This window comes from Mandrillus leucophaeus, unplaced genomic scaffold (assembly GCF_000951045.1).
Source record: "Mandrillus leucophaeus isolate KB7577 unplaced genomic scaffold, Mleu.le_1.0 Scaffold6, whole genome shotgun sequence".
In the NCBI taxonomy this organism is placed as follows: Eukaryota; Metazoa; Chordata; class Mammalia; order Primates; family Cercopithecidae; genus Mandrillus; species Mandrillus leucophaeus.
The window spans coordinates 6,565,738-6,577,621 of record NW_012106474.1 but is presented as its reverse complement, the minus strand read 5'-3'; the positions used below and the strand labels follow the sequence as shown (position 1 = coordinate 6,577,621).

Genomic DNA, 11,884 nt, shown 5'->3' with positions numbered 1-11,884 from the left:
TTGATTTCTGTTGCTTCCAATGAAATGTGGGAGGTACACACATCAAGAAAAATCAATATATTCCCTTGTTGATTTCTGTTGCTTCCATTCAACAGTGTTCATTAGGTTGCAGCTAATACATTAACAGACACAAACAAATAAGTACTGTACAAACTGGAAAAGAAGAACCACTAGAACCTCTACTATTGTGCATTATAAATCACTGTCCTCTATCTTGAAAACTAAAGACTATAAAGTGGAAAAATGAGTTAACTATGGGGGACCATAATCAATACATTCACTCAAGAAATATTTAAAAAAAAACTGAAAATAAGTAAATGTCTTTGGCTAGGAAGACTCCATGTGCTGAAGATACCAAGTTTTCTATAAATTTAAGGCAATTCCTGTATAAATTACACAACATAATGAACTGAGATTCATCACAGGAGTGCAAGGTTACTTTAACATAAAACAATCAATTGATGTAATATACGCTATCAATAGAATTAAAAGTAAAAACCATATGATCATCTACACTGATGCACAAAAATTATTTGACAAAATGTAACACACTTGCGTGATAAAAACACTCAATAAACTAGGAATAAAAGGGAATTTCATCAACCTGACAAAGGCCATCTATGAGAAAGCCACAAATAACATCATATTTGATGGCAAAAAACTAAATGCTTCTCCCTTGAGATCAGGAATGAGATAAGAAGGTCCACACTTGCCACTTCTTTTCAGTATTGTGCTGTAGGTTCTAGCCAGGGCAATCATGCCAGAAAAAGAAATAAAACAACCTGGAATAGAAAGTAAGGAGTAAAACTGTCTCCAACTGGATATATATATCCACTAAGAAACTAAGAAACTATAGGAACTAATATATGAGTTCATCAAGCTTGCAGGATACATAATCAATATATAAAAACCAATGTTGTTTCTATATATTTGCAGTATAAAATCAAAAAATAAAATTAAGAAAACAATTCCATTTATAATAGCATTAAAAATAAAATACTTAGGAATAAATTGGCCAAAATAAAAGCAATACTTATTCTCCAAAACCACAAAACACTGTTGAAAAAAATTAAGATCTAGGTAAATGGAAAAATGCCTCACGTTCATGTATTAGAAGACTTAATTGTCTTCCAGTTGTTAAGATGGCAATACTTCAAATTGTTCTACAGATTCAACATAATTCCTATTAGCATTCCACCTGATCTCTTTGTAGAAATTGACCTGCTACTTCTAAAACTTAAATGTATTTGATAGGTACCCAGAAGAGCTAAAAGAATCTTGAAAAGTTGGGGAACTCACACTTCCTAATTTCAAAAGTGACTACAAAACCACAGTAATCAAGAAAATGTACTGGCATTACCACAGAAATATAGAGCAACAGAATAGCATCAAGAGTCCAGAAATAAAACCACATTTTATGTTCAACTGATGTGCTGGGGAAAACTTCATAGCTACATGGAAATGAATGAAACTGGACCTTTACCAAACATCATATATAAAACTAACTCAAAACAGATCAAAGACCTAAATATAAGTGTTAAAAACCCTACAACTCTTAGAAGAAAATATCTGAGTAAATTTGCATGATCTCTGATTTGGCTTAGATATAAAACTAAAAGCATAAACAGTAAAAGAAAAAAATAGCTAAATTGGATTTCATCGAAATCTTTGGGCCTCAAAAGACACTATCAAGAAAGTGAAAAGGCAACCTACCAAAATGGGAGAAAATATTAGCAAAGCAATTACGAGACAAGGCAGTTATAGCTAGAATATATGAAGAACTCCTAATTAGCCAATGATAAAAAGTAGTCAATGGCTCTGAATAGAGATCTCTCCTAAGACAACATACATGCGGCCAATAAACACAAGAAAATATACTCAACATCATTAGTCACTAGAGAAATACTAATCAAAACCACACTGAGAGCAGTTTACACCCACTAGAATGAAGAAGTCAGATAATAAGTGTTGGTGAGGATGTGGAGAAATCAGAACCCTTGTGCACAGCTGTTGGGAATGAAAAGTGGTGCAACTGCCATAGAAAGTTTGACAGTTCTTACAGTTCTTCAAAAAGTGAAACACAGAACTATTATATGACCCAGCAATTCCACTCCTAGGTATACACCCCAAACCATGGAAAACAGGCATTCAAGCCAAAACCTGTAGAGGAATGTTCACAGTAGCACTATGTACAAGGGCTAAGATGTGGAAACAACCCAAATGTCTATCAACTGATGAATGGATTTTTTAAATGTGGTACATATATCCATAAAATGGAATATTATTTGGTCATAAAAATGAATGAGGTACTGACACATGCACAGTATGTAATTTTGAAAACAGTATGCTAGGTGAAAGACGCCAAGGCACAAAAGGCTACATATTATGTGATTCTTTTCAGACAGAATGCCCAGAATTGGTAAACTCATGGAGAAAGAGAGTAGACAATGGTTGCTTAGAGCTGGTGAGGCAAGGGGAAATAGGGTACGTGTAAGGAAGTGATAAGCTAAGGAGATAATAGCTAAAAGGGTATCCAAGTTGCTTTATGAGGTAACGAAAATGTTCTAAAATTGATTGAAGATAGCTGCACATATCCATGAATATACTAAAAACCACTGAATCGAACACGTTAAATGGATGAGCTGTAAAGTATGTAAATTACACTTCAATAAAGCTGTTTTTAAAAGAAAATATTAATAATACAAAGAACAAGCAATAAGTGCTTCTTGTACCCCTAGTATAAGCTCGATGTCAGTCTACATTATAACTTTACATTTTTCTTAAAGGTATTCACTGATTTACAAATTCTTTCAGTTGTTTCATAACAAGAGAAGTTATTTTAATGTACAATTCTTTTATTTTTGTCTAGATAAAACTATAGAAATAACTTATCACAGAAAGAACGTGCTGAAGTTAATAACCTGTGTTATTCTCTAATTACCCTTAGTAAACTTCCTGTCTCTACAAGACGTTGCACAAAGCACACTTCATACTTGTCTTTTACTATCAAATAAAAAAAAAAATCTTATCAGTATGCGACATAAAATCGCTAGATGAGAAAACTCTTTATTGCAGAAGGGTACTGTATTTTGAGATGGACCAGAAAAATGAGGAGAAAGAGCATTTATTAAAGCACGTAACGGGGCACAAATGGTACCGAGAAAGCCTGGGCATCCATGGCATACACCCACACATTCTGACAACTAGAAGCCACTTCTGAAAGAAGTTTCACTAGAGACCTAAAAGTACTCAGCAGCATAGGGAAATGTGCCTATGACTCTACGTCATACAGCTTTCGGCTCAAAAGTGCCTGATAGCCATCTAAGAGAGAGGAATAATTAAGACTAGAACTAAGCAGAATGAACTTGGAGATCAGGAAAAAATCAATGGAGAATTCCTAACATATCCCATATATAAGAGGTGTTTTGAAGAATATAGAAAGAAACCAAATGTCTTTTCTAAGTCTGGCTCTCCATTAATAAAGAAAAGCTCTGAGCTTTTTAAAAACGTTATTCAAACTTACTGCCTCAAAATTAAAAGAAGTGACAAACAGATCAAGGTGTGAATTCCTAAGCACCACATTTTCATAATATTAAAAGTGCCTGTGGATAAAAAAGTGTAAATGTTATGTCATATATTAGCACCATGGGTCTAAGGGTTAAATAAAATCATACTCAGAACAAAAACAACCTACCATTATGTGTTCAAGTAGAGAATCTATTGCAACTATGTTATCAAAATATGTTCTGAAAAAAAGAAACAAAAGTCCTGTAAATAATTTTATTAGATCACAGTACATATTACACTTTGAATACATTTCTTGGTTTTGTCTACATCTAAATAAAAAACATAAATATCATTTTATTTTTGTGATTTAGTAAAAAAAAATCAGTACTGTAATATTATTTTAAAGAGATAAATGAAACTTTATCATTGACCTTAGAGTGAGGGCTCTATAATTCCAGAGAATGCAATCAGTATTTATTTTATTGACAAGTCAGTGTAGAGAGAAAGTGTGTTGCATTTAACAAAGTATGCAGAAATAAAATTGCATCTACCATATTTAATATTTTCATTAATAATGCTGATCTAAAATAAAAATATTTAAATGTGCTAAATCTCATCAATAGTTAAATATAAATTATCACTGAAAACTGGAGAAAGTTAGTACTTAAAGTGTACTGAGAAAGTAAAGTAATTCCCTTGAGAAGAAATGTCAGCATACAAGTAATGCTAAGGATCTAATGACTTTATATGAGTCTATATTCACTGTTATGAACAGCAAGTAAACGTTTCAGAGGCAAATAGTGCATATACTAAAATGCAAACCTGAAAAAATGTAAATCAATATGCATGTAATATATGCAAAATGTAAAGAAGGACTCTTAAGATAGACTCCACTGGCTAGGTAGTGCTTTATCTAGTTGGCTTAGGTATCCAAAGAGAGCTTTCTCAGTCCCATACTACTTTATTATTTCAAAAACTAACTGTAACATAAACTAGTAACTTCAAACTAATTAATGAGGATCAATAACAATTACTGACGGGTAAATTGTTAGGTGCATTACAGTGACATGTGAGACATCACATGTCATCATTGCTGCTGGAGGACACAGAGGAACAACTACATTATTACTTCAGTAAACTTGGAGGAGGACATGACCCTAAAGTTACCATGTCCTGGGGCGTATTTTAGATTTCAATGATTAATTATATGGGTCAGACATATAGACGATGCCCCCTGTAGTAAATAAAAGCAATAAAAATATGTGATTTAATAAATATCTATTATATAATTGCTTCCACTGTCAGTCAAAGGGAATTTTTCTAGGCCAAACCAGGGAAATAGAACATTTTCTTGGAAATGATAACTGAGATACTATACCTGGGAAAATGTAAATAATAATAATAATAATAATAATGTTTAACTTACTGACATTATTAGAAAAACCAATTAGGACTTTTTGTAAAAAGATAAACCAGAACATTTTCCCTCCCACTGCAGCGAGTATTCTCCTGCAAAAATAGAGATATTTAGTGTCTTTAACATATTTTAAGAGAGTCTATTTAGAAAATATACATCAAAATTGAAAATTAAGATAATCACATAAATATCTGCAATCCTTCACTTTAGAGTGAACGTGAATGAGAATATAACTCTACAGTCCACAATGATTAACCATTCTTCCCAGACTACTTGTGAAGATGGATCTTCAGTTAGCAGCTGCAACAGACGATAGTCTATTTCTACCACAGGCTGCCCTTAATTTAAACCGTTAATTAATAAGAGCTACTACATCCCTAGAAGTGAACACTTACTTTGATACGTCGAGTAGAAAGTCATTCAATTCAGTCTGTTTGGCAAGGCCTCTGCATACCTACCATATAAAATAATAGCTACAATTATAAGAGATTTCTGCTTATTTAAAAATAAAACTTCCAGAATACTAAGTACCTTATTTATTGAAAGAAGGCCTAACACAATCACTTGGATTATAATGTAATAATAATATCAATAACCATTAATATTTACTGAATACTTAAATGTGCTAAGCATTGTTCTAAGCACTTTATATTTATTGTTTCAAGCACCAAAAAACATTATCGGTTTGGAAGTTACATTTCATAATGGAGTTATAAAGATGTTAAAAACCTTACTCAGGCTTCAGAACTAATAAGTGATAGAAGCACCATTCAGGTCCGGGTAGACTACCCAAGTCCCTCTTTAGAACTACTTTACACTGTACTTCTAAAAACTGTAGTTGAGCACATATTCCACCTACACTTGATAATTCAAGAGTCCTTTCCACTCGTTCTATTATACTACAGCTCGATTTTTCTTCCTAGCATACAGTTCCTCCCTCATCAGCTTCAATTTGCTGAAACGGAAGTAGAAAAATAAAACCACCACCAAAAAAATTAAGAGAGAGAGGGAGAAGATACAAAGAACGCTATATTGCTACCATGTTCTTGAACTTTAAAGTCTAACCACCAGTAAAACTCTAAGTAGTTTGTCAGTTTTACATTAGGTAATATCTTCAAGAGAACCAGATATCTTAGTTAGAATGTTTCACAGACCACTTAGAGGAAAATTTAACTTAAGAAATGGAATCGGCCGGGCGCGGTGGCTCAAGCCTGTAATCCCAGCACTTTGAGAGGCCGAGACAGGTGGATCACGAGGTCAGGAGATCCAGACCATCCTGGCTAACACGGTGAAACCCCATCTCCACCAAAAAATACAAAAAACTAGCCGGGCGTGGTGGCGGGCGCCTGTAGTTTCAGCTACTCGGGAGGCTGAGGCAGGAGAATGGCGGGAACCCGGGAGGCGGAGCTTGCAGTGAGCTGAGATCCGGCCACTGCACTCCAGCCGGGGCGACAGAGCGAGACTCCGTCTCAAAGAAAAAAAAAAAAAAAAAAGGAATGGAATCATAAAAATATCAATGCAACTCCAGTAGAAGATTATTCCTAGATTTTCAGCACGACATATGCCATTTATTGCATAAATACATATATATACACACACACACACATATACGCATTATACATACATATATATGTGAATGCACACACATGTAATTGCAGAATATTTAAGGCAGGGAGTAAGTAAATATAACTGATTAAATTAAAATTTCTAGGAATAATAGAATATTATAATGTCCCAAAATAAGGCATTAGGTGACTTAACCTCTACTCCAGTCTTCAATGCTGTGCTCTAAAAACATTCTTCTCCCTTAGGAAGCCCCTGTAAAAACACCCCAAAGACTCACCTGCACCTGATGTATTGCTACTGAAGCCCAGGCAAGATTTGCTGTTGCAACCTAAAAAAAATTAGAAACATATACCTATAAGTAATAATATGTATTTTATATATGTATATAACAAGCTTTTATTAGTCACATGTAGTCATCTCAACAAAGGACTGGGGCATACATGTATATGAAGAATTTTCTGAGGTCACTGAGCTTTTGAACATTTTCCAAACACAAAGCACCAAATATTTACAAGGTTTTTCTTTTATATTTTTCCCCTTCTATTTAATTGACTTTAATGTTCTCTTGTTCATCTTAATTTTGAATAAAATGAAAAACAAACTGATTAAGAGAGCTGTAGCCCAATGATTTTGACAAAATTATTATTTTTCAGTTTAACAAAAATGCTATTGAAAAGTAATCTAATGATCACTTTAAATAATAAAATATTTCTAAAATATAAAAATCAAATATATATTTTATATATATATATACACATCAGCTAACAAGTTCCTCAAAATTACTAGCTATTCTACTTTTATTATTCACTCATTCAACAAATATTCATGAGTGTCTATTATGTACCAGGCACTATTCTAGGTGCTGGAGGTACTGTAGTAAATAACAGAAATGGAGTAGCTTTCAGTGTACTTCAGGGAGAAGCACAAGCAAGGAAATAAGTATAGCATATAATATACTAGATGGTGACAGGTGCTACAGAGTAAAAGCAGCAGATAGAGGGAAAGAAATACTGGATAGAAGCGAATCAAATGTACATGAAGTGTTCAGGGAGGGCCTTATAGATAAGGCAACATTTGAGGAAATTCCAAAGGATGTGGCTGTGAGGGGGATAAGTGGAGAGAAGAAAAAATGCAAAGGCCTGAGCAGTAGCCTGTCAGCCTTGCCTGAGGATGCAGCATGGCTGGAGTGAGTGAGGGACAGGTGGGGTAGCAGGAGATGGGTTCATTCAGGCAAGTGGACAGGAGTTAGGTCACTGAAGGGAATTGGTTCATACTGGATATGATAAATATCATGTTAATATTTGCTTTTAGTATTAATGAGCCAATTCAGTGAATAGTGAATGGAATTCAAATGTATTTGACACTAGAGCCTTCTATTCAGGACACAAGCTAAGGAAAAGACATTTTAAAAAAAACATAAAGACAATCAGAGTGCGAAACATCTCCAAGGTCATTCTACTACTTTCTATGACTCAGAATATGGCATACCTTTTATTGTTATACTGGATTTTACTTAACAAAAGGACCATATTTCTTATGTAATCAGTTTCCTCTCTAAACAGAAACAGGTTTTAGAATCATCATTATTAGTATCAAAACACTGTTAAGCAAATTGTGATTTTAAATATTCATGTATTTTCAGTTTAGTATTACTTAGCAATACTAACAAGCACTTTCAGTAAGCTAGGTACAACTAAAAATTCTAACATGCAGCGTTTAAAGAGCTCACCTCCTGGTGACTAAGACAGAAGGCTTCTTTGCCCCAGTGCCGATACAGCTCAAGAATACCAATCAAGTCACCAATTGCAGTGACAATTGGTAAGCAAAGAACAGACTGGATACGAGTCCCTGATTCCAGTCCAGTACCTCTTGGAAATCGCTCATCCTGAAAAACAAAAAGAGAAAAAGACATCAATTCAGTGACATGATCATTAAGTTATGATTCTTATTTCTATCAGAAATTGCCATGATACTTGTAATCAATAATAAGCAGTACTTTTCAAAGGAAAACTAAATGATGATAGCCACCATCAATCTTATGTAAGGAAATGCTTACTTTTTCATGGAACTTATACCCAAATATTGCTTTAACATTTCTTTATCCTTATGCAGTATACATTGAATGAATGATGAATGTTAATTTCATATAATAAAAATAATCATAAATGCTGACATCATCTTGTATGTGCTAGAACACTCTCAGGGTATTTACAGGTACAATGCCGCAGAGAAAATTACTCCAAATGTAAACACTATGTGAAGAAAATTATATGTAAACTTTTTTTCTACTTTTAAGCCTAGAGTAACACAAAAGTGTATGTTAACAACAGTCATTCTAATTGAATCTCAAAGGCCTATAGTAAGTATTCAAATCATCTAATAATGATCAATTATTTATCATAAGAAATGAAATTGGTTCTTTGATTTTTTAATAATTTTCTAGCTTAGTAAAGTTACTCAAAGGAAGTACAGGGAAATTGAATGAATTAATATCAAAAGCACCAATTCTATTTATTCAAATTCTACTGTCTGTAAGAAGCTATCAGGATGAATTAGAGCATCATGAAATAGTATAACTCTGTACTTGTAATTTACAGATCTTTTGAAAATGTACATACACAATAGAACATTTTCAAATGAGAAGTTATATAGCATTGGCCCTCCTCTCTCCTTCCCTCCCTTCTTTCCCTTCTCTCTTTCTGTCTCTTCCTTCCTTTCTCTAGCTACCCAATTTATTCAAGGTCATACAAACAATGGTGGAAAAATCAAAACTAAAACCGAGGATTCATGGCTCCTATTAGCACTTAGAGCAATTGCTTTTTACACCTGTATACTTGTTACCTTTAAAGTCTATATTCCATGTCATAAAATTTCATTAAAATGTCCACATGTACTGTGGAAGACTAGACTGAGGGCTCCAACTTGTCTAGTTTCTCTGTACCTATGTCCTTTGTTAAGGATCAATACCAAGTCTGGGCCTGTCCATGTGATTTGCTCTGGTTAATGGGAGGGTAGTAAATTTGATGTAAGCAGAGACTTGAAAACTCACTTGTACCTTTCACACTACTTCTTTCAGACTCCTGCTACCATGCCAAAAACAAGACAGGATAGCCTTACTGGAAGGGGATGAGAGGCACAGGGAAAGCAGAGGGCATAAGAGACCAGCCAGCACCTAACTGATGGCCAGCTAACCTCAGACACATAGGCAAGCCCAACTGACAGCAGTCCAGATCAGCAGAATAACCCGGTCCTTAGATTCACAAGAAATAACATGTGGCTACCGTATGACACCACTTCAAAATTTGAGGTAATTTGTCATACAGCAATAGCTAACTCATTCATATGCATCCTAGCAAAATACGAAACATAAAACAGTAATCATTTAGTTTACATTCATATAAATATACACGGTATTTTTGTGTTAACTGTACTGGCATGTGTTGAAATAAGAACTGTGCAAATTTAGCTCTTAGTTGGTAAAGGGAATTTTCTGAGTACAAAAAATTAACTTCCACATCAACATACTGACCTGTAACTAGCTTTAAAGCTTTTTAAAATGAAACAGTTTAAATTATAACATCAAAATGATATGCCATCTTTCTTAATTAAATACTTTAGGTTAAAAAGATCACACAGAGTCAAAAAGCCACTTACTCCAAGGATGTCTTCAACTAGCAATGTTTTCCTGGACTTGGCCACATAAGCAGAGACAGTGGTGCCCTGAGTGATGGGCCCAGCAGGGATGAGGCGGGGCTTTCCTTCCTTTATCCCGGGTGGTGTGAATATGCACAGGCTCTAGGGAGAAGAAAAGATGTTTTACAGACTTTCCTGTACATATGCATAGTACAAAAAGACACATGTGAGTCTTACTCAATAGTCATAATAAATCTGTGAGTTAATTAAAAGAAGAGTCATAAAATGAGGAAAGGTGCTTTGCCATGATCAAACCAGATTATCTAAAGTGAAACTATCTCACATTTCCAATTCACAAAAAATGCAAACTCAAATGTAAAATTTGAATGTACAGGCACAGAAACACTCATCAAATAGCCTCCTATTCTGATATACAGAAAATAATGAAATCAGAAAAAATACCTCCCGTGATTGGGATCAAGATTCTATCAGACCACAAACACACACAGGGTCCAGCCTCCCTATAGACTTGATACCTGTTACGTGAAGATAGAATCAGTAGCCGCAAGTCAAGTGATTTGGTTACATTCTTCATTTTCATTAGAAATCTTCCCTTCTCAGAACCTTCTCTTTATAAGACTCACTCACATTGCTTCGATGGCTAGTTTATAAAACTGCAGATTCAGAATACTCTAGATGAAAAATTTGCTCTTCTCTGAGCAAAAATCTTGACAAAATCTGAGTGATCCTTCCCCTTTCAAATGACTGGGTGGGAAGGTAATGTCCTGAAACTGTTTTAAAATAAATCGTTTTTTAAAAATAGAATCAGTTATTTTGATGAAATCCAAACATATGTTAAAACTACTTTCTACTAAATAAGAATTGCTACTTAAATCACGTAGAAATTGGGGGCAATGTTTTGACATAATTGTATTACGATTATCTACAAAATTTGAAAATACTAAGGTTTAGGTAAATTTCCCACAGACTTCACTTTATTTTTATCTTATGTTGGATTACTCTAACTAAGAACGAAGACAATTTGAAGCAGTAAGTATTAGACAGCCCTCTTAACCTAAGTACCTTTCTACAATACTTGTTATTATGAAGGTAGCTCTAAGGATGAGACAGATATATTTGTTAACTTATCAGGTAAGTGGTTTTTAAGCTTTGTAAAATTACAGAACTCTTTCTTTCAACATGTTAAAATCAAAAGAGAATGAACCTCATTAACTTGACTTAATAAATCCCATAAACTTGGTTTAATGAACAAGGAGGAAGGGAGAGGAAAGCAAGGCTTTGCTTTAACCCTGGGTGTTTTAAATTAATAACAAGTATAAATGATTAGAAGTTAAGTTCAAAATACCTGCATTTCCAAGTATATCTACATAGGGCTATGCTTAAGTCGTATTTGCTGTTAAATACAATGCATGTGAAAATTTTATTTTAAGTAATTATTTTGAAAAGAACGAAGCTATTTAATATTTCAAATAGAAAGTATATACTTATGGATTAAAATTTTCATATATGATGAATGACAGTTGCAACTTAGTTATTCTTTAAAAGGTTAGAAAAACCATTTTCTAGTTACTATAACTACATTAGGCACCAATATACACATGGCATAGAGTAAGACTCTCGTTGGATTCAATATCTATCATTGTCCAAATACAATTCAGTTTGTCACCCTTTCTTAAGACAGAAAGAGTAGAAAGGTAATTCAAGAACAAAAAGGAGATAAATGCAAGAAAAAAAAAATTT

General features: G+C 33.8%; 1 protein-coding gene across 1 annotated transcript in view; it reads right to left on the bottom strand.

Moving 5' to 3' along the window:
• The window catches only part of PDE10A (phosphodiesterase 10A), a 286,932-nt gene that overhangs the window by 87,695 nt on the left and 187,353 nt on the right, over window positions 1-11,884 (bottom strand). The window contains exons 6-10 of the mRNA XM_011999635.1: window positions 10,145-10,285; window positions 8,220-8,375; window positions 6,768-6,818; window positions 5,320-5,378; window positions 3,695-3,746 (exon numbers count right to left, since the gene is read on the bottom strand). Of these exons, the coding sequence (XP_011855025.1) occupies window positions 3,695-3,746; window positions 5,320-5,378; window positions 6,768-6,818; window positions 8,220-8,375; window positions 10,145-10,285 (459 nt within the window). The remainder of the gene's footprint in view (window positions 1-3,694; window positions 3,747-5,319; window positions 5,379-6,767; window positions 6,819-8,219; window positions 8,376-10,144; window positions 10,286-11,884) is intronic.